The sequence below is a fragment of the Bos grunniens genome, chromosome 10, assembly GCF_055505025.1.
Source record: "Bos grunniens cultivar Pamir isolate PY7600 chromosome 10, Bosgru_T2T1.0, whole genome shotgun sequence".
Lineage (NCBI taxonomy): Eukaryota > Metazoa > Chordata > Mammalia > Artiodactyla > Bovidae > Bos > Bos grunniens.
Genome location: NC_141174.1, coordinates 88,912,370 through 88,933,990, shown reverse-complemented (window position 1 = coordinate 88,933,990; position 21,621 = coordinate 88,912,370). Strand labels below are relative to the sequence as shown.

General features: G+C 48.6%; 2 protein-coding genes across 22 annotated transcripts in view; one reads left to right on the top strand and one right to left on the bottom strand.

The window, feature by feature from the left end:
* The window catches only part of MAP2K1 (mitogen-activated protein kinase kinase 1), a 74,952-nt gene that overhangs the window by 51,149 nt on the left and 2,182 nt on the right, over nt 1-21,621 (top strand). For all 4 annotated transcript variants that reach the window (XM_086322932.1, XM_086322934.1, XM_086322933.1 and 1 more), the window contains exons 6-8: nt 15,685-15,809; nt 18,594-18,795; nt 19,815-19,879. In XM_086322932.1, the coding sequence (XP_086179058.1) occupies nt 15,685-15,809; nt 18,594-18,795; nt 19,815-19,879 (392 nt within the window). The remainder of the gene's footprint in view (nt 1-15,684; nt 15,810-18,593; nt 18,796-19,814; nt 19,880-21,621) is intronic.
* Nucleotides 599-21,621, bottom strand: part of SNAPC5 (small nuclear RNA activating complex polypeptide 5) — a 28,145-nt gene continuing 7,122 nt past the window's right edge. For 2 of the 18 annotated variants that reach the window (XR_015135415.1, XR_015135420.1), the window contains exons 4-7: nt 5,075-5,224; nt 3,400-3,834; nt 3,117-3,304; nt 599-1,607 (exon numbers count right to left, since the gene is read on the bottom strand). The gene's annotated coding sequence lies outside the window, so the exon portion shown is untranslated. Of the gene's footprint in view, nt 1,608-3,116; nt 3,835-5,074; nt 5,225-21,621 lie in introns of all 18 variants that reach the window. The other 16 variants (XR_015135416.1, XR_015135421.1, XR_015135418.1 and 13 more) reach the window with 10 other exon arrangements.

The window sequence follows — 21,621 nt, the reverse complement described above, 5'->3', positions numbered from 1 at the left end:
CTAATCCGTAGCGACAAAATACGCATCAGTGCTTGCCTGGTGAATGAAGGAAGGGGTGGAAGGGAAGAATTACAAAGGAGTGTGAGAAAATTGGGGGGAGGGTAAGAGATGTGTTTATAATCATGATTGTGGGCATGGTCATATATACACTCATCAAGTGATACACTTTAACTATCAATACATGGAGTTTATTGTATGAAAATTATATACCAATTGGGACTTCCCTTTTGGTCCAGTGGCTAAAACTTCATGCTCCCAATGCAGGCGGCCCAGGTTTGATCCCAAGTCAGGTAACTAGATCCCACGTGCCACAACTGAAGATCCTGCATGCCACAACTAAATAAGTAATTTTTGTTTTAAAAAAGGGTAAAATTATATATCGGTAAAGCTGTAAAACAAACAAACAAAAAATAGTCAAGTTGCTGAAAACTATCTCTTTATCAAGAGAGATATAAAGAGAGATTCTTAAACACAGCCAGGGAAAGGGACAATTACTTTGGAAACAGTTTGCTAGTTTTTAAAAAAAAAAAATTAAACCATTTACTCCATTTCTCAGTATTGACCTAAGAAAAATGAAAACGTTTGTTTGCACAGAGACTTGGGCACACATGTTCATAAGCATCTTTATTAATGATAGTACCAAGCTAAACAACCAAAATATTTATCACCAGATGAGCAAGTAAACAAATTCTGACATATTCAAACAACGGAAGACAGCTCAACAATAAAAGCGAGCAAATTGCTGATACACGCAACTTGGACAAATCTCAAAAACATCATGATGAGTGAAAGGGGCCTTATAGAAGAGTCCATCCTGCATGGTTCTACTAGAACATCAGAATTAATCCGTGGTAACACAGGTTGCCTGAGGGTCTAAGGGGCTAGAGTGAGGGTGAACTTCAAAGGGGCATGAGAGACAGTGAAGCTGGGCCAGGAACCCACATCTTCTGTTTTTAATACAGTCCTAAGTCTAGTCCTGGTGTTCTCTGTCATGTGGCTTCTCTGTGCCATGCTCTGCATTGTTGGAGGAACACTCACTTTATTTCCCTTCCGAAGAGAGGAAGGTTTCAGCTTGTTCCTGGAATAATCAGCTTGCTTTCCCCTTCCTCCTGGTGCTGCCCTCACTTTCCCAGCAATTTCTTTTCTGGCTCCACCATTTATTGCTTTTTGGCATAAAGAGCTGCTTTGTGAGCCAGGCGGGATTCCGGACAGATGTCTTCATGGAGAGCTCACTCCTTGCCCAGCCGACGAGGAGGAGTCACTAGAAGGACTTCTGCTCTGGTGAGCAGAGTGTGTATGCAGGCAGCCGGGCCTGGCCGCTCTGCATTTCAGACTCGTGTTGTTTGTGGGTCTTGTCCAGAAAGAATCCTGAAAGAATTCACTGTAAGGCCAACCTGGAAATGGACCTCCTCTTGCACAACTTGATTCCTTATCAGGAAGCACAATGAGTGGACGATTCCTGGAAGCTGAATTAGAGTGAGAATGAGAGAGTCTCTCTGCCTCTGTCTTTAGGCTTTCTCACTGCTAGTAAGTTCAGTAAGTTCCTCTTCTGCTTTACATGTATTCTTTTGCACTGAAATTTAAGCTCCGTTTCTTCTCATTCTGTCCTTGAGGAAAAATGGGGAAGATTAAAAAGGCTTTTTGTTTGCCTCACATTTAAAAAAAATTCTTTACTTTTTTTTTTTTTTTTAAATCTCTGGTGTAATTTTTTTTCTTTTTAAGAAAAATGTTGGCTTTACCACTAGTGTACCTGGGAGGCCCCAGAAAAGTGTAGATAGGCCTTCAAAAACCTGAACCCCAGACTGTGTTGGGGCCGGGACCAGGAAGGACTGCTCTGGTCTGGGAGCCTGGGTCACTCAGGCAGAAAAGCAGCAGCCTGAGTCCACGGCTCCCACAGGGTGCCTGCTGCTGGGCCAGTTGGCCCTTCTTAGCCTCACTGGGGGTGCGCTGCCGGCTCAGTCACCCCCCAGAGGGGTCCGCCGTCACTGCCTCTGACGCACACGCTGCCACAACTGTCAGGCAGGCATCAAGCGGCCCTCCCTACTGAATGTGGGGTACGGGCTGGCACATCCATGTGCAGGATTTTTTTTTTTTTGGGGGGGCCACGCCACACAGCATGTGGGATCTTAGTTCCCTGCCCAGGGATTGAACCCTCTCCCTGGGCAGTGAAAGCACAGAGAGAGCATTAAGCCCTGGGCCGCCAGAGAAGCCCCCAGCATTGTTAGGTTGAAGGTGATTTCTAGGTGTGCCTTGCTCTAAGTAAAAACTACGGTACAAAAGTAACTTACAGCACAAGTTGTTCTGGGGGCACTTTTGCTTTTTAAAACATTGGCTGGAAGATTTGTCAAATATAATTTCTCACAGAATCTTCAGGAAGGCAAGCAAAAATTTTATCACTTTGATTCAGACTTCTTTTTTAGGGGGTGGGAATATGCCGGTGATACAAACTTAGGCATACCTGCACTTCCAAATTACTTTTTAAGTGAGAGGAAGTATAGTAATGGTGTTTGGGTGAACAACTGTTTTCACCTACTGCTGAGGCCCTGTTTTTGCAGCTAGGTCGTGGCCTCTTGAAAGTTTCAGTTTTCTTTCTCGGAGTGGGTGTATGTGTCCTGGACCTAGTGAGCTGCACTGCCTTGGGTGTGCCTGGGGCTGGCTTTCCTGTGTTTCTGGATGGGAACCTAGATATCAGCAGATGCTCACCCTCATTCCTGAAGTGCTTGGTCTCTGCTATCGTGGAATGGGACTTCTTAGGTAGGACAAGTACAACCAATACTCCCCAAGTCTGAAGTCCTGGCCAGCTGTCTGGATTTCATCCACAGTGACGTGGCCCACTGTGATTTGTCTGCGTGTTGGGCAGACATTGTATTCTGTTTGCCTGAGTGTTCAAAGGGAGCAGGAGTCTGTGTGGTTCGGCCTGGTGTGTGTGGTTTATGGGTGGTTAATAAGGAGGTGGGGATTGGATCTGTGTTTCCTCTGGGAGTGTACCTTTTCTCTGAACTCTTTGGGTGACAGTCTTGTGTCGGTGCATGCACGTATTCCTCCATGTTTACTTGCCCCTGTAGGCACTTCCAAGAAAAGCAATTTGTATTGTAAAATATTCATTGGACACCTACCAAATGCAAGGGACTGGGTGAACCGCTGAGGAGGGCAGAAGATGGCTTGTAAGTGACTCGTGTCCTCTGGGGGCTTAGTGTCTGACGGGGAAGAGTCATGTCTGTGAGTGCTCCCAGTGGGCGGCGGAACACAGCCAGCGCCGTTGCTTTGTGCGTGGATCACCCCACCACCAACTGTCAAATAGAATCTGATGTGATGTAATTAGTCGGGATTCTTTGACAGTATTAGAAACCTAACTCAAGATTATTTGATCAAAAGAGGGAACTTATTGGCTGGAGTTACCAGGAAGTCCGAAGGCAGGGATGGGTGTGGAGTTGAAATGATAGTCTCAGGACTTTGGTTGCCGCTTGGCTTGACTTCTCCTTCTGTGCCTGGGCTTCCTTTTCAGTCAGGTTCTCAGCCCTGGGGCCACAGGGACCTCACTAGCCCAACACTTCTGGTCCTTAGTGCTCCATGTCCCTGAGGAAGCTCTGCCTCATTCAAGCACTGACCTCAGCATCTAGGTCAGCGCTTGAATCATTGGTCGGCTCTGCCTGGAGAGCCCCTCGAGTCCTGGGCCACTTCTTATGTCCAGGAGACTAGCTTATGAACGTGTCTTGGGACAGGATAGATGGGGCCTCTTCATTGGCACCCCAGCAGGAACACACACTGTTGTGGGGGAATATATCCCAAATGAAAAAGAGGAGTTCTGTAACTAGAAGATGGGAGGAACAGATTCTGAAAGCAAAAAAGGGTGAAAAGAGTTGTTCCACTGTAAATAATATTAAGCATTGGGTCAGCAAGACAGAAAACTGCTAACACAGGATCAAAACAATAATTAAGCATTGAAGGCAGGGGTGGGCAGATTGGCAGCTCGCAGCCTGCTGCCTGTTTTTGTATGGCCTGCAAACTAAGATTTGTTTTTCAGAATTTTGTGACATGTGATCATTGTGTGAAATTCAAATTTCAGTGTCCATGAAGACATTTTACTGGAACACAGCCCAGCTTACGTGTTGTCTGTGGCTGCTTTTGTACTGTAATGGCAGAGCTGAATAGTTGCTTGTGAAAGAGATTGTGTGGCCCTCAAAGCCTTAAAATATTTGCTCTTTGGTCCTTTGACAGTAAAAGCTTCCTGACCACTGAGTTAAGGGGAAGAGGAATCCCTCAGCTGAGGAAGCTTTAGAATTGAAGCACGGAAGTCAGCTGTAAGATGATTAAGTTCTTCACTGAAAACAGGGTGTATGGCTTGGGGAGGAGACCCTAGCGCTCTGAGAGGGGTTAGTTAACTCCACTGGTTTCTGTGTAGCCTTTCTACTTACGGTGGCAGGAAGTCAGAGATCCAGTTCATCCGAAGCTGACCCAAGTGGTTAGCCTATGAGTTAAGGGGTGTGTGTGTGGGATGGGGGGCTCAGGGCTCGCATACAGCTGTGTTTCATGCTATTGAAAGCAGTGACTTGCATCACCAGCCCATCAAGCTGCTTAGCCCTCTCTCATTGTCAAGATCTTGTTCTGATTAAGACCCTGAAGAAAGATTATAGGATTTAGACCAATGCAGAGTTCATACTGTGGAGCCCGTGAATAATGTCTGCTTTGGAGTTGCTGGCCAGTGAAGATCAATAGATGCTGATAACAGAGTTAAATTAAGCCTCAGCTGGGTTTTCTTTTCCTTCTGTCAGATGGAGCAGCATGTAACCTGCCTGATCTTTATACCCAGTAGCTGGGGCTTAGATTTTTGAGGGAACGCCCAGCCAGATTGTGATTAGAGTCAGCTGTGAGGTTCTCTGCAGAGCATTAGAGTCGCTTATACCTTGGGGCCCTCCTGCTCAGAGTACCCTCCCAGAGAGTTCCTTATTGCCCAGGATAAAGCATTCTGTGAAAACAGGGAGCTCTCGAGTCAGGATGAGATTTCAGCATTCTACAGAGACTGAGAGTGGTTTTGGATCCTAGCCCTGGGGATAGCGGAGAGTCTTCAAGTTACCTCAAGGGACCCCAGCAGCAGCCTCAGAGGAACAGGGTTCTCACAGCCATCAGGATTTCAACCTCTGAAGTCCTCCTCTTACTCCAATCAGACTTGCTGTTGGCACCGACAATCAAGATTTTAAGTGGCCCAAGTTTGTTGTTGTACAAGCTGTTGGTGGCAGATTCACATATAACGGGTTTCTGAGTGGCTGCTTCTGTGACCCCTGCAAGGCACTGTCATCCCTGCCAGAGTTTTCCTGGCGTCTTGCCAGGCTTCCCTGAGGCCCGTGAGGGTGGCCCTGCAGCTGCGCACAGCGCTATGTCCTGAGCACAGTCCCCGCCCGTGTGTGGCAGGGGGATGCCAGCAGAGCCTCAACCCGTGGGCGGCTCATGGTGTCCGGGGGGCACCCTGGCTGCACCTCAGCTTCCTCTGCCCGCCAGGCTCATCTCCCGCCAGGTGGCGACAGCCTCAAGGGGGCAGTTAGCTTACAGGAGAACCGATCCCTTTGGACTGTGTCTGGACCCCCCCACCTTGCAGATGGAAAGAAACACAGTGGCTGATTAGTAGCTGGAATCCAGCATGTGGTCTCTGGTTCGAAATGTGAGTCACGTTCTCTAGAATTACCTCAGTGCTAGACCCACAGCGATGGATTATGTCTCCAGACGAGTTTGTTTCTTAGCATCTCAAGTGAGGCAGATGGGCCGTTGGAGGAGGAAAGTGCTTCCTCAGATCCCTTTAGGGAAGCATCGTGGAGGAGGTGGTATTTGGGCTGAGCTTGGAAACATGGGGAGAAGTTACGCAGGTTGCAGTGTTAGCACGAGGGATTCTAGGTAGGGAAACACATGAATCACGATGACACAGCGGCCAGGAAACACAGATAATGTCCTTGCAGGAAACAGCAAGTCATTTAGAATATTTAGAATGAAGGATTCCTGGTGGTAAGTGGTGGGAGTTAAGTGAGAATTAGTTGAAGCAGTTGAGGAGGGTCGTCCCCGCTGTGTGCAGGGACTGGATTTTTATCCTGGGCAGTGGGGAGCTGAGGGGTGCTCCTGCACAGGGAAGGGAGGCAAGCTGTCCTTGGAGGAAGAGGCCTCTGGCTGCTGCAGCTCAGGTGACAGGGAGGGGAGCGAGGTCAGCGAGGAGGCTGCCACCATGGTTCTAGAAGAAGGTGGGTCTGAGTCACCGTAGTCATTGAGTGAAGGGCGAGGAGGACACAGGCTGGGAGAGATGACCCTGGAAAGCCTCTGAGAGCAGAGGCTGGGTGTGGGAGGAGGGGGTGGGGTGGGCACGGGAAGGAAGCCCCTAGCTTTGCCCCTGGGCGCTCCCTAAGGCGGGGGTGGAGGGGACCCCGAGGCTGGGCCTGTTCCCTTTAGGAAAAACCAGGCTGAGAGGCGATCCCCGCAGAGCTGTGTCCTGCTCCTTCTCATGATAAAGCCCTGTTTCTAGGGACGTCAGGGCCAGGGCACTGCTGCTCTCCTCAGGTGCAGATGGCTTCCTGAGGAGTCTGTGGGCCCAGGAGAGCTGGTCTACCTTGCAAGTTTAGTGACCAAAGAAGGGGTAGCTTTTATTAACCAGTACCTTAGCAAGGTGGAAGCCACTTTGCTCACCGTGCCCAGCGCTCCAGTGACAGTGGAAAATCCAGTGGAGAATCTCAGCTAGAGGGCGGGAACCAATATTAGGCTTAACAGCACCAGATTCATTAGAAACAGAGTGGTCTTTTCTTTTTCCACCAAGAAAAAGTCTTGGTTGAAACAAGGCTGGCAATGAGTAGATAATTGTTGACGCTGATGTTGGTACATGTTTATACTCCACTTTTGTGAATGTTTGGATTTTTAAGAGGGAAAAATGGAAAGAAGGAGGCAAAAGTACTGCTGTGACAAGTGGCATACATGATAAGAGCTTCTGGGAGAAGGCAGCCTTGTGGGTGTGCAGTGGTCAGGTGAGGCTTCCCAGGGCAGGTGGGAGCCTCTCGGAGGATTTTTTTTTTTTACATGTAACAGAAACTGGGCTTCCCTGGTGGTCCAGTGGTTGAGAATCTGCCTGTAAGTGTATGTTACACGGATTCAGTCCCTGGTCTAGGAGGATCCCATGTGCTGTGGAGCAGCTGGGCCTGTGCTCTAGAGCCTGGGTGCCACAGCTCTGAAGGCCATGCACTCTAGAGCGTGTGCTCTGCAGCAGGAGAAGCCACCACAGTGTGAAACTGATGCAGTGCACCCTGCTCGCCACAACTAGAGAAAGCCCGTGCACAGCAGCGAAGACCCAGCACGGCCAGTCAGTCAGCCGAAAACAAACAGGTAACAGAAACCAACTTGAGTCAGTGTAAACAGAAGAGAGGACTTCCTTGTAAGGGGCTGGGGGACTTCCCTGAGCATTGGCAACAGCCCAGATGTTGCCAGTGCTCAGGAAGGGTCAGGACAGGGGTGGAAGACAAGTGGGATCCCGAGCAGCTTCTGTCCACTTTTGGCTGCCTTGTCTTGCATGGTCTGCAGCTTGGCTTTCTCTGCTACTTTGTCCAGGGGCAGGAGGAAGGGCCTGCCACCCTGACCCCAGCTCCTCCCACCTCCACCCCAGTAAGCATCAAATCTGTTCAGACACAGTGCAGGCCCAACCCCACCCTCTTAGCCCCACTGCCAAGTCCCTGAGTATCCTAGCAGAACTCACCTGGTGCAGATAGTCTGTGGCGCTCCCTGCTATAGGGAAGGGAGGTAATCAAGAGGACACTTTTGGGTCACCTTCTCCTTCCTTCCCTCCAACAAACAAAAAAGACTAGAAGGATGGTAGGTCATATAAATACAGAGGGTATCTGGATTAGAGACCAGCCAGAGCAAATGATTCAGACAGAAACATTCAGGGACTCCTGGGGAACAGCATGGATCCTCTTGGCACTGACAGTGGTTGGGGAGGTGGGGTGGGTGGGGACATAGGTAGGAGCCAGACGGAACAGGATCTGATTGTTTATATTGCTTGTGTTTTTTTCTCAAACAAATGTTAGCTTTTATTCCCCGGCCCCAAGCTTCAGACTTAGATGACAAATAACAAGCTTCAGAGCTGTTGAAATCTAAATTCTATTTCTCATATGTAGTTCTTCTTACTTATGGAGTCCTTAGTACCTGCCATCAAGGAGGAATTACTGCTCTCACCTGACAGCCAAGGAATCCGGCTACAGGAGGCTCGTGATTTTGGCCAGGCTCACACAGCCTATGCTGGTAGAGCTAGGATTCAAATCCAGATCTGCCTGACTCCAAAGCTGGTGCTCCCATTTCCATACCACAGTACATGCCTACTTATGGTAATTTTTGACGCCAGTTTATAGTAAGAGTCAGTGGATGTTACGATTTTTGGTTGTTAATGAACACAGATTAGCTCAAGCAGTAAAAGAGGTTGTTTGTTTGTTTGGCTTAGCCAACCAAACCCCAGGAAGAGTAAGAATGTAACCTGGCCTTAGGGAAGATTGTGTGCAGGGACTCAAATGCCATTAGCTGTTATACTTCAGTTAAGATGTGCGGTCGGTTCTCTATACCTGCTTATACCTTGGATTCAGCCAACCTACAGATGGAAAATATTTGGGAAAAAGTTCCCCAAAGCAAAATTTGATTTACATTGCATTTTCATTGTGTTTGTAACTGTTTACATTGTATTAAGTATTATAATCTAGAAGTGATCCGCAAATCAATCAATGTAATACACCACATTAACAAATTGAAAAATAAAAACCATATGATTATCTCAATAGATGCAGAGAAAGCCTTTGACAAAATTCAACACCCATTTATGATAAAAACTCTCCAGAAAGCAGGAATAGAAGGAACATACCTCAACATAATAAAAGCTATATATGACAAACCCACAGCAAACATTATCCTCAATGGTGAAAAATTGAAAGCATTTCCCCTAAAGTCAGGAACAAGACAAGGGTGCCCACTTTCACCATTACTATTCAACATAGTTTTGGAAGTTTTGGCCACAGCAATCAGAGCAGAAAAAGAAATAAAAGGAATCCAAATTGGAAAAGAAGAAGTAAAACTCTCACTATTTGCAGATGACATGATCCTCTACATAGAAAACCCTAAAGACTCCACCAGAAAATTACTAGAACTAATCAATGACTATAGCAAAGTTGCAGGATATAAAATCAACACACAGAAATCCCTTGCATTCCTATACACTAATAATGAGAAAACAGAAAGAGAAATTAAGGAAACAATTCCATTCACCATTGCAACGGAAAGAATAAAATACTTAGGAATATATCTACCTAAAGAAACTAAAGACCTATATATAGAAAACTATAAAACACTGGTGAAAGAAATCAAAGAGGACACTAATAGATGGAGAAATATACCATGTTCATGGATTGGAAGAATCAATATAGTGAAAATGAGTATACTACCCAAAGCAATTTATAGATTCAATGCAATCCCTATAATCTAGAAGTGATTTAAAGTATACAAGAGGCTGTGTGTAGGTGCAAATGTGCAAATACTCCATCATTTTATATAAGGGTCTTGAGCATCTGCAGATTTTGGTATCCATGGAGGTGGGGGTTGGGGGTGGGGTGGGGTGGTGTCCTGGAACCTGTTAATTCTCGCTCATTTGTTTCTCTTCCCAAGTTGGCTATTTTCTCTCAGGCCAGCTGTCTCTACCACATGGGAACCATTGCCTCTGGCTTTAGTCTCATTATCAGGGAGGCAAGAGCTTTTCCCAGCCTCTGACAGAAAATCCCGAAGAACGCTCTAATTGAACTAATACTGGTCTTGTACCCAGAACCTGCCGGGTCACCAGGAGGTTGGTGGCCCAGCCTGCATCAGGGGCCTGCCTTGTGGCGTGGGGACAGAGGTCTGATGGTCAGTCTCCATCCGAAGCAGCTGGCTGGAGTCAGGGAGGCACACTTTTCCCAAAGTTAGTGTATGTGTTGGGGTGGGTCCTTCTCTTCTCAGGAGACAACACACGGAATGCCAGCTCCGTTTAGCTTAGGTTTGTCCTCACCTGGCAAACAGACTGTCCTCGGTGTTTTCCTTCAGGGCCTGTCTCAGGCTAAGCTAGGAATGGGTGATGAGTGACCTGGACTTTACTAGTGAATCATGCTGACTGTGACCCAGGCATCAAGGGTAATGCGTTACTTGGGTGCAGCTTGGGTCCCCATAACTATGGTGATATTAGAAATTCTCTCCCACTTCCCATTTAAAACTGAACAGATTTCCAGTCTAACTCTGCCCTTCCTTTTGGCATCTTTTTTTCCCCTCTTTCCTCCTGCTGAGCAAAATTAACTTTCATCAGGTCAAACCAGGTTTTTTGCTGATTCCTCTTTCTTGAAGTACAGATGATAATGTCCAAGTAGCCAGCATTATTTTCCTGTCCACCGGTGGTGGTTGATTGGCTTTGTGATAGATTGCATATCTGCTTGTCTTCGGAGGTCACTTAATCTGGAAGGCAAACTATACTGCTCTAAGGCAGTATATTTTTTTGGCCATGCCATGAAGCATGTGGGATCTTAATTTCCCAACCAGGGGTCAAACCTGTGTCCCCTGCATTGGAAGCATGATGGAGTCTTAACCACTAGACTGCCAGTGAAGTCCCTACCTAAAGCAGGTTCTTTTAATGGGAAGGTTACTCTGTGGTCTTTAGCAAGTGGCTTCTACTTGAACCTTAATTTTCATATCTATAATATGGGGCTGCTCTGCCATATGTTATTATGGGGTTATTTGGAATGAGGGATCAGGGAGTCCAGGATCCATAAACTCATGCCTTGACTACTCCCTTTCCCCCTTTTTCTTTCTCTCTCTCTCTCCCTTCTCTCCCTCTCTCTCTGGTTTAACCCGTTTACCTTCTGTTGAGGCTATTATTACTATCTGATTTCAGATTCTGACCATTTCTTGGAATGGCGTGTGCTGATGAAAACCAAATCATGGCTTAATGCGACATCATCTTGTGTTAATTGTCAGCATTTGCGTGCCTTTTGGGTCAGGGATGAGCACTGCATTTGCAGAGAGGGGCACACAAAGGTAAAGAATGAAAGCAATTCAGAACTAATAAATCATGGGAGGGAAGTAAAAATTAAAATGCAGTTGCTGGACTTGGTTGCAAAACTCTTGAAAGCAGAGAGATAAAAATAGCTGCTGGTTAGGACCTGGCACACGTGCTCCAATGGCTTATTGTGTGAACTCACTTGTTAATCAGGAGGCTCTAGTTCCCACTGTCAGCACGTCTCCTGCAGTTAAACTTGCCCAGGAGGGTAATGAGCTGAAGCTGAGAAGGAAGTGCTTGCTCACTAACCCAGAGCACAGAATTATAATTTCTCACAATCAAACTTTAAGGATTTCAACCTACCCCAAGTCAGCTCCTGTTCCCAGATAAAGCTTGTTTTATTGGTTACCCCCTTGACAGGTAAACTCTTGGACTCTGGGCCTCGGTGTTTCTTTTCTGTTCAGTTCAGTTGCTCAGTTGTGTCTGAATCTTTGTGACCCCATAAATTGTAGCACACCATGCCTCCCTATCCATCACCATCTCCGGGAATTCACCCAAACCCATGTCCATTGAGTCAGTGATGCCATCCAACCATCTCATCCTCTGTCGTCCCCTTCTCCTGCCCTCTATCTTTCCCAGCATCAGGGTCTTTTCAAATGAGTCAGCTCTTCACATCAGGTGGCCAAAGTATTGGAGTTTCAGCTTCAACATCAATCCTTCCAATGAATACCCAGGACTGATCTCCTTTAGGATGGACTGGTTGGGTCTCCTTGCAGTCCAAGGGACTCTTAAGAGTCTTCTCCAACACTACAGTTCAAAAGCATCAATTCTTCGGCGCTCAGCTTTCTTTATAGTCCAACTTTCACATCCATACATGACCACTGGAAAAACCATAGCCTTGACTACACAGACCTTTGTTGGCAAAGTAATGTCTCTGCTTTTCAGTATGCTGTCTAGGTTGGTCATAACTTTCCTTCCAAGGAGTAAGCGTCTTTTAATTTCATGGCTGCAGTGTGCACAGAGGTTAATAATGCTTACTTCACAGCACGGTTGTGAGGGTTAAAGATGACAGTGTATTTAAAAGGCCTGGCATAGTAGGTGTTCAGTGAACCAGAGCTGTTATGATGTCTTCCTATGTTGGCTGGTTCTTATTTCTTGAGTTTCGTCTCCTGTGGTGGTGGCAGCCTGAACAGGGACTGGTCCTTTCTAATCACAGCTCAGTGCAGGCACTTTATTAGTGTTTATAAAGAATAAACAAGTGAATTCTTTAATCCACAGAGGGGTAGAAAATGCTCAGAAGTCAAGTTGAAGTCATGTGCTTATGGGGGGGAAATCAAGAAGCTTTGAACAGTGGTTATTTCTGGTGCAGAAAATATCAGAAAAGAAAATTCTTTCTTCCACTTAGTTTTTTCATAACACCTTATTCGTTTATGAAGAAGAGGGGTTTATCCTTTTTCATTGTTGCAGAGGCTGGGCAGGATCTGGGTTTCAGACCTTAGCATCTTATAGGTTTCCTAGGGAAGCTTGTCAGCTTGGGAGCTTAGAGGCTAGTGGATACTTCCTGTGAAATGCAGCATGGCCCATCATCTTCTGGGGCTCCTTCCAGCTTCACTCTCCTGATATTGGAGGGTTGGAAAGAGAACCCAAGGCCTGGAGAGGCCTCGGGAAGTAGAGAGGGACCACCTGGGCCTGTAACATGAACAGTGTTTGAGGCGGCTGCAAGGGAAGATGAGGGAAGAAGCCTGACTAAAACCTCCCCGGGCTCCAGAGCAGGGCAGTATTCCACGCTGGGAAAGGCCCTCAGAAGAACCAGGCTTCTACCAGAGGAAGAAGTGAGAGGGCAGGTGGGAAAGGAGGATGTTTTAGGTGCAGGGATCAGTTAGGCAGGCGAGCCGGACATGGAGATGTGCTGCGGCAAGAAGGTGGAGAAGTGAGCAGGACAGTGGGCTTGGAAGTGCAGGCCGAGGGGCCTGGCCTGTGCTGGGAGGCAGATGGGAGCCGCTGCAGGCTGTGTGCAGGGGCGGTCTCACTGGAGGCACGCCGGTAGGTACTGTGTAAGACCGGCTGGAAGAGGAAGCTGCTGGGGACGGGAGCAGAGGAAGGAGGGGCGGGGACTGTGGGAAGCAAATCCAGGAGGCTGCTAGTGGGAGGAAACAGCCTCTCAGGCCTTATCTGACCTCTTTTCTGCCCCAGAAAAGAGCCTGACTTCGCTGGGGTGCCGGGGAGGACCATGTGCTCCAGCCACATGTGCTGGAGTGGAAGAAGTTAGGATGTCTCCAAACAGCTTCTTGTCAGGCCTTCAGGGTCACCTTGAGGGGCCGTGTGTGTGCATTTGGCTTCCAGGATGAATGTGGTCCAAGCAGGGAAACACCGTCCCCCCTCCATCTGCATGGGTGTCTCAGTCTCCCAGGCAGTGTTCCCTGGGGCGAGTGGGGGAAGCAGGAGCTGACAGCCAGAGAGGGAGGAAAGTGGCATTATATAAGTTTGCAAAAAAGGAGGCTGGCTTGCCATGTGAACAGAAATCAGCCACAGAGGCAGTGCAGCCTCTCCTGAGCAGCAGCTGTGGCCTGGGGAGTGGTGTCTGAGCAGCAGGGGCAAGTGAGGGAGCGGGTGTTTGGAGCCGTGAACTGCCGGTCGTGGGGTGCAACCGTGAAAGAATCCTTCTTTGTGATCCTGTCACGTGTGTGCTCTGTAAATGCCCACAGTTCATCCAATGGGTTCTGGTCTCCATCTGGTAAGACTACGAGAGCTGTGATGGTTACCACCACTTTACCGATCCGCAGGCCACAGACTACAGAAGCCAAGGGCTCGTCAAGGCTGCATGTGGAAAACGTGTGGCAGGGCCAGGACTCGGATACAGGTCTCCTGTCTCTGTAGCTACTGCTGCTCTTGTGCTTTTATAAGAAGACCTAATAGGTCATTTCTGAACGGGCCATGGGAACATTGGAAGGTGAGGGCGCTCCGAGCTTTGTGGTCAGTCACTCAGGGTATGAGTGATGTGGCAACAGGGTGAGTGGGGAGAAGACAGGTCCAGGCATCACAAGGTCTGAATTCTGGTTCCCACTTTATCCAGTTTTTGCTGTGTGACCTCAGTCAAGTCCCTGGACCCCTTTGGGCCTTAGGCTTTTCGTCTCCACCATGAAGGGGAGGAACCAGATGCCTTCTCAGGCTACTTCTGACACTTGTGTCTATATGGGAGATATGGGGGTGTGCCAGTAGGTTTGGAAAGATCTCGAATTCTGTGCTGCTGTGTCCTGTGACACGTGGATGGTTGGGTCTTAGACAATACCCATGGTGTGAGGTGTGTGTGTCCCCAGGAGTTTAGCCCCATTCAGTCACAGGCATCAAGGAGTGCTTCCTGTATTGTCCTGCATCTGCAGTTAAAGGGGTGAGGCAAACTGCCAGCGTCCCTGCCCTGGTGAAGCCGGTGGTGGGCAGAGAGAGGCTGGAGCTGGCATGGCTGGGGATGATGAGGGGCTAGGTGGAGGTGGGCAGGCGAAGGACTTCCTGGGGTATGAGAGAGGGATTTGTTTGTTTGCTTGTTTACCCTTAGAAAGATACTTAAATGGATCTGTTAGAATCTGTGTAAGAATAAATAAATGCATTCTTTTGAGTATTGAAGGAGAACGTAATAAAATCTTAATAGTAGCTCTGGTAGGTTGGGATTACGAGGGTTTCACTTTTCCCTCTGGTTCTCCAGATGTCCTGTGTTTGTATACGCCTGTCAAAGATTCCCTATCAGGGTTTATGATTTTGCTCTGGGGTTTGGCCTACTCTCGAGTGGGTCTCCTTGATTGCCAATGTCTGTCCACAAACCTGGTGCCTGGGGCCCCTTTACCAAGTCCCAGCCTCTGCTCTGACTGCTTCATGGGACAGTTGTTTGAATCAGAGGAGATGGTAAAAGGAAGATGTTGAGAAATTTACTTCTTGGCAAAGGGAAGGGCCAGCGGACTAATACTGGTGGTGGGCGCCAGGGTGGCCGTGGGGCTGGCTCGAGTGCAGCGAAGGGAATGGGGCCCATGCTGGGGACGCTGTCCTGACCCCGAGGAGCAGCTTTCAGGCCTCCCTAGTTCTCTGGCCCCGACAACGAGAGACTCTCCTTAACCAACAGGTAGACGCAACTGTGCAGGCTCTTAGAGAAGTGACTTCAGTGAAAGAGAATCGAAGGTTGGCTCCCATCCCCTGGCACACACATTTTTAAAACCCCCATCTTCTGTGCTTGTCGGGTCAAGAATAGGAGTACCGCCTCCATCCCACCCTCCTTTAGTCTTTTTTCTGTAGCCTCAGCAAGCATACAGGTCTTACTACTCCTTCCTCCCTTGTGATCTGGTGATAGGCGTTGTGTCTTGCCAGCAGAGATGGCTGAAGCAACAGACCTTTCAGTCTTGATTACTCATGGTAACTGACTCCTTCCTGTGGGTCATCTGGCCAAGACTGGATTCTGAGTGGAAAACATTGGCTTTCTGTCTTGCTTCTGTAGCAGCTTGTCACTCCTCTGCTGACAGTTCTGAACCAGGGGGAATAGGGGCCATGGTGTCCCGTGTCCATAAGCCAAGGACTGGCTCTGTGATGAGGGCATTCGTGGTCAGGGCTAGTCTGTCTGGGCAGCGCTTCCCAGTCTACCTGTGTCAATTCTCTACTTCTCTGTTTTCTTTCCTCTACAGATGTCAAGCCGTCCAACATCCTAGTGAACAGCCGTGGAGAGATCAAGCTCTGTGACTTTGGGGTCAGCGGGCAGCTCATCGACTCCATGGCCAACTCCTTCGTGGGCACCAGGTCCTACATGTCGGTATGAGCACCTCGTTCCATTTCTCGAGGTTCTTGTCTCATCAGGAATAGGAGCCAAGTGGGTGTCTTCCCATGTGGAGCCAGACCCTTGTGCTTGGGTGATGGGGATGGCGGGGAAAGAAATGAGGGATGAGCCTTGTGGTCCCTCCCTGAGGAGATCACAGTCTCAGAGGAGATGGGCTCGGCCTTTCACAAGCCTTGGAGCATAGTTGGGGCACTGGGACCTTGACTCACTGGAAGAGACAGTGGATCACAGCTTCAGCTCAAACCAGTGCTTGGATGTTTCCAGAGCTTGGCTTTCATTCTGTAGACATGGAGCTCCAGCCACCCTCAGGACCTCTGCCTGCTGTCTTTAGACCCTCAGAATGGCATGCCCAGAAATGCCCCCACCCCAGATTGCCCTGCCTTTTCCATTAGCAGTAAACAGCATCACTGTTTCCTTAGTCTCCCGGGGTAGAAATCTGAGCATCAGCTTTCAGCCTCTCTGCCCAATCTCCCCGTCCTTTCAGCACCTAGTGACCCCGACTCCTGTCCTGTGAGTCTCTTCAGAGTTGTCTTTCCCTGTGCAGTCTCTTCTCTCCCGCCTTGCTGCCTGTCTCCCAGTTATCTGCCCCTCTCCCACCACAGCACAACTTCCTGGTCCCCTGGCATCTGGTTCAGCCGACAGCCTGAGGTCCCTGAGTCCCCCCTCCTGTTTCCAGCTGCTCTGGCTCCCCCACCCACCCCCACCCGCGCTCTCAGCAGCATGGCTCTGTTCCCTTGCTTCCCCAACCCAGCCAGCTCCCTGAGGGGCAGGGATAAGCCTGCGGGTGGCTCCGTTGTCCTGAGGGTCCAGTTTGGGGCCTGGGCCGTGGTCGGTGCTCAGGGAATGCGTCACCAAGTGGGTGAATGTGTGGTCGACGAATGGGCGGGAACATGGCTAACGCTCCTCAGAACGATTCAGAAAGGGGAAACGTGGCTTTGGGTGAGGGCCGACTGGGGCCGAGTAGAGGAGCCTTACTTGGAGTGAGTGGGGGGTCCTCGGAAGTGAAAGGAGGGGTTGGCACAGGGGCTCAGGGCGTCTTAGCATATTGTGTTTTGCGTGCAGTCTTTCGAGCACTTTTACATCCTGCAGTGATGATCCCGTTTGAACCGTATGGTTGTCCCATTTTAGAGATGAGGAAATGTAGACTCAGGGAGGTGCGGTGACCCATGCACTTCCTGTTGCAGAGCCAGGGTTGAAAGCCAGGCTCCTGGCCAGTGAGTCCACCTTGCACCGCAGGCCCTCACTTGCTCTTCGGTAAAGTTTGGCAGCTGCTCCCGTCCTCTTCCTGCTTGCCTGTCCCCTGCCTACAAGTGATGCCAGCCACTGGCAACATGACTCACCGGGCGCTGACCCACACCTGCATCCCCCCATTCCAGTGGCTGAAAGACATGAAACCCATGGGCCCTTCAGCTTCTTTCCTGAATGTCTAAAAACTGAGCAGCTAGCACCCTGGGCTACTCAACTGCTAACTCTTTGGGTTTAAAATCAGTTAATAGGCCCTGGAACTTATACTGATCCTGGGTTTAGTGGTTTGGGTTTTGTGGTTATGTAGTCAGTTCCAAAATAGTTCAGTGTTGGAGTTGGTGAAAAACTCTATGGGAGAAATGATTTTGATGCCTGTATGAGTGTATGAGGGCTTCCCTGGTGGCTCAGATGGTAAAGAATCCACCTGCAATGTGGGAGACCTGGGTTCGATCCCTGGGTTAGGAAGATCCCCTGGAGGAGGGCATGGCAACCCACTCCAGTATTCTTGCCTGGAGAATCCCCATGGACAGAGGAGCCAGGAGTCGGACATGACTGAGCGACTAACCACATAAGTGTATGATGGTCAGAATAAAGATTTTTTGATAGGGTTCTTAAAATACGTGTTTTATTTCAATTAATGCTCAATAAAAATAAGCACTATGTACTTCTCTCCCACTATTTCCACCAATAACAACTCATATTTGCATAACATTTTGCAACATCTAACATACATTTTCATTTGGTTTGACCTTCTCAGTGCCCTAGGTAGCAGAGTAGGTATTTTGTTTTGTTGTTACTATCATTAGCCCCATTTTAAAGCTGAGGAAACTGAGGCTCAGGATCACCTAGCTTTTAAGTCCCAGCTTGGGACTTGAACCCAGATCTCCTGACCCCAGATCCTTTGCCTTTTCTAGTTTTCCATGTTGTCCAGAACAGTGAGTTAGTGGCAGAGCTGGTCTTAGAATTCAGCTCTTCTTACTTGCAAGGCTGGTGTTCTTTCTACCCACTGATACCTCATTTGTGACCCATGTTCCAGAAACTTCATATTTTGGATTCAGGACTCAAGATGAGTCTCTCATGCTGTGCTTTGGATAGGCTGTCCTGCACATGCAAGACCAGGATGGGCAGAGCTGGAACCACAGCTGAGGCTCAGCCAGGGTCCAGCTGGATTGGATGCTGTTAGTTCAGGGTAGGTTGGGGGAAGACATCAGTTAGGGGTCAGAGCCACGAAGGCCAGCTAGGATTTGGTAAACAGATTATTTGGGGGTAGAAGGGAAGCCAAATTAAAGAGGTTAGTGGAGGTCCTGAAATAGGATGTGAGCTCTGCTAAGGGGCAGGAGATAAAATGCATCAGTAGAGCCAGGGCTGGGACCAGGCAGGGGAGCCCAGCACTCCTGCACTGCAGACAGGCCTCAGCGGGGCAGGAAGTCCCAGGCATTCATGAGGACTCACCCATCCCTCTCTGCATGGGCCGGGCTAGCTCACAGGTGATAACTGTGTCTGTCTCTCCTGCAGCCAGAGCGACTCCAGGGGACCCATTACTCCGTGCAGTCGGACATCTGGAGCATGGGGCTCTCTCTGGTTGAGATGGCTGTCGGGAGGTATCCCATCCCTCCTCCAGATGCCAAGGAGCTGGAGCTGATGTTTGGGTGCCAGGTGGAGGGAGATGCGGCTGAGACCCCGCCCAGGCCAAGGACCCCCGGGAGGCCCCTCAGCTGTGAGTGGCCCAGTGTGGCCCCAGCTTGGACTGTGGGTGGTCCTTTCCATCAGGGGTTTCTGGAAGGCTGATTCCTGTCTCTGGCTGCCAGGCTGGGGCAAGGCGGAAGCAGAGCATGGGGTTCCAGTGTAGGAGATTATCATCATTACCAACGTCTTCCTTCCTACCATTTGTTAAGTGCCCACTGTGTTCCTGGCACTGTGCATAGTATTTTATATGTATTATCTAATTTAAAAAATCATAACTTTTTTTAGGTAGATTTTTTTTTTTAATTGAGGTAAAATTCACGTAACATAAAATGCACATTTTAAAGTGTACAGTTCAGTGGTTTTTAGTATACTTCTCCGTATCATGCAGTCATCACCACTTTGTAATTCAAGAACATTTCCATCACCTCCACAAGAAGCCATTTCCATTAGCAGTCAGTCACAGCTCCCCTACCTGACACCCTAGTCATCACCAGTCTACTCTGTCTCCATAGATTTGCCTAGCATTGTCTAATAGCAGTTACGTGTGAGCACTACTATAATTTCCATTTTAGCTATGAGGAAATTGAGGCACAGGGTGCTTGACTTGCCATACACTTGTAAGTGGCCAAGTCTGACTCTGAGGAGGTAAGCTCTGTGTAGCACTGCCCGCCTCTCTGACTGTAAAGTACACCCAGTACTTGGAAGATCCTGGCCCTGCCGTTACCTTCTGACATTGTCCCTGCCAGGACATTGCTGTCTGAGGCCCACACGAGGGCGTGTATGAAGGGAGAAACACAGCGGGCAAGGGTAGCTGGTGGTGGGTCGCCAGAGGGGCTGTCACAAGTCTTGGGTGTGGCAGAACCCAGACTCAGACCCTGGCCAGCTGTGGCTTTGGCCCCCTCTGTGTTCAGGCTTTATCTGTGGCTCTTCTGTCTCTATCTTCCACGACTTTGTTCTAGTCCCTAAGGTCCATGCCTAACCCTAGCCTCAAACTGGCAGTTAACCTGTTTCTGAGAAGTGTTTTCTTTTTTCTTTTCATAAAATTTGCAGCTTATGGAATGGACAGCCGACCTCCAATGGCAATTTTTGAGTTGTTGGATTACATAGTCAATGAGGTAAAGTACTGCATGGCTTCTGTGACCTTGGAATTTATTTGCTTTTAAGGAAAAAACTCACAATTGACCTGTCTGGGAAACCTCTGAATTGTTCCCACAGCATGGGCTGTCCCTTCCCCAGGAGCATCTTCACATAGCTCAGAGTCCCTCATCCTCTCTGATTCAGGAGCCTCCACCTGCCCATTGAATGCTTTCTCATCCTTCATTCACCAGGCATTTCTTTTTTTCCACCAAGCATTTCTTGTGCACTTACTATGTGCTAATAAGCACTTTGGGGTGGTGGTAGGAATGAGGTCGGGATCCAGGCAGAGATGGAAAAACAAGTCTCAGGTCTTAAAGACTGTTAGGTTAGGTAGGGGAAGCAAGGCAAACACATGCATTGTCTCTATATAAAGCAATGAGCGTAACGGGTGACAGTGTAGAAAGATATGGAAAATATTCACTATAAATTGTATGGGAAAAGTTGGTTGTAAAAGAGTATGTATACTATGATTGATTCTTTTTAAAAAAATCTATGCATATTATGTGTACATAAAGTCTGGAAAGTAATATGACTGGTTATCTCATAGTGATGGAATTACAGGTGATTACATTACTGCTAGCTAACTTTAATACAAAGAAGATATATTATCTGTGAAGTATATATGCCAGTATATTTAAATGTAAAAGGGATTGAGGAAGGACAAGACTGACAAGTATTCATCAGTATGGGCCTGGGGGAATTAGAAGCTCTGGACTAGCACCGTGGTTGCTCAGAGGGTGGGGCAGGGCTGGAGGAGCTGGAGGGTAGGACAGAATTTCAGGTGGTAAGGCATCTGATGCACTGCTGGCGTCAGGAACAGCATGGGTAGGGGAAGAGGAGGGACGAGCTCTGGCCTGTTTGGGAGGCAGCTGGAGGCCCCCACTCCGCTGAGGAGCATGGTAGCGGGCATTGCCCCATTCTCTTCAAGACTAGTGGAATAACTTTTCATGCTTTCTCATTTCTCTCTAAAACTAGACCCCCAAAGGGTCAAAAGGTCCTCTTGGTCATTACAAATTCAACAGGGAAAATCCTGGCTCACAGCAGTTTAGAAAAATCACTGCCACTGGTTCACAGGCTACTGGGCTCATTTCAGCTCTTCACTTAGCTTTGTGCTAAGCACTGTGGGACAGAGAAGGGAAGGGGAGGGTCTGATCTAAGCTGCATAAGGATGCAAGGAAGGTAGACTGTGTTGTATTTATATCAGGAAAGTCATCCTTTCCTGCTGGGACCCAGCATTCTTCCAGACCCAGCTCTCTGCCAGTTAATATTTTACTAACCTTTCTGCACTCCTTCAGCGCTCAGAAGGGGTAAACATTTCATGGTCAGCCTTCTGTGATACCCACAGGTGCTGTCAGGCTGGGCTGTGCTGGTGGTTTGCACATCCTCCTCGCTGCTGCTCCTAGTAGTTACTGGCTGTTTCCCTGCCATACTCCCAGATGTACGGTGGTGGAGCCTCAGAGCTAAAAAGGGTCAGCTGAGGCTCAGAGAGGAAATGATTTATTCAGCCACTCACTTTTAGTCAGGTTTAGACTGGTGAGTAGTCAGAACACTGACCTGGCCCCAGTTCTGCCTGGTTTGAGACTGACCGCTCCAACAGGGTAAGCAGTAGCCACGCCTCTCAGCTCTGCCTTTCCTGGACTGGGTAAGGGCGGCACTGCCCAGAGGTGGGAGTGGAGGAGGGAGAGGTGGGTAGAGCAGGACACTTCTTAGGTCTTTGCGT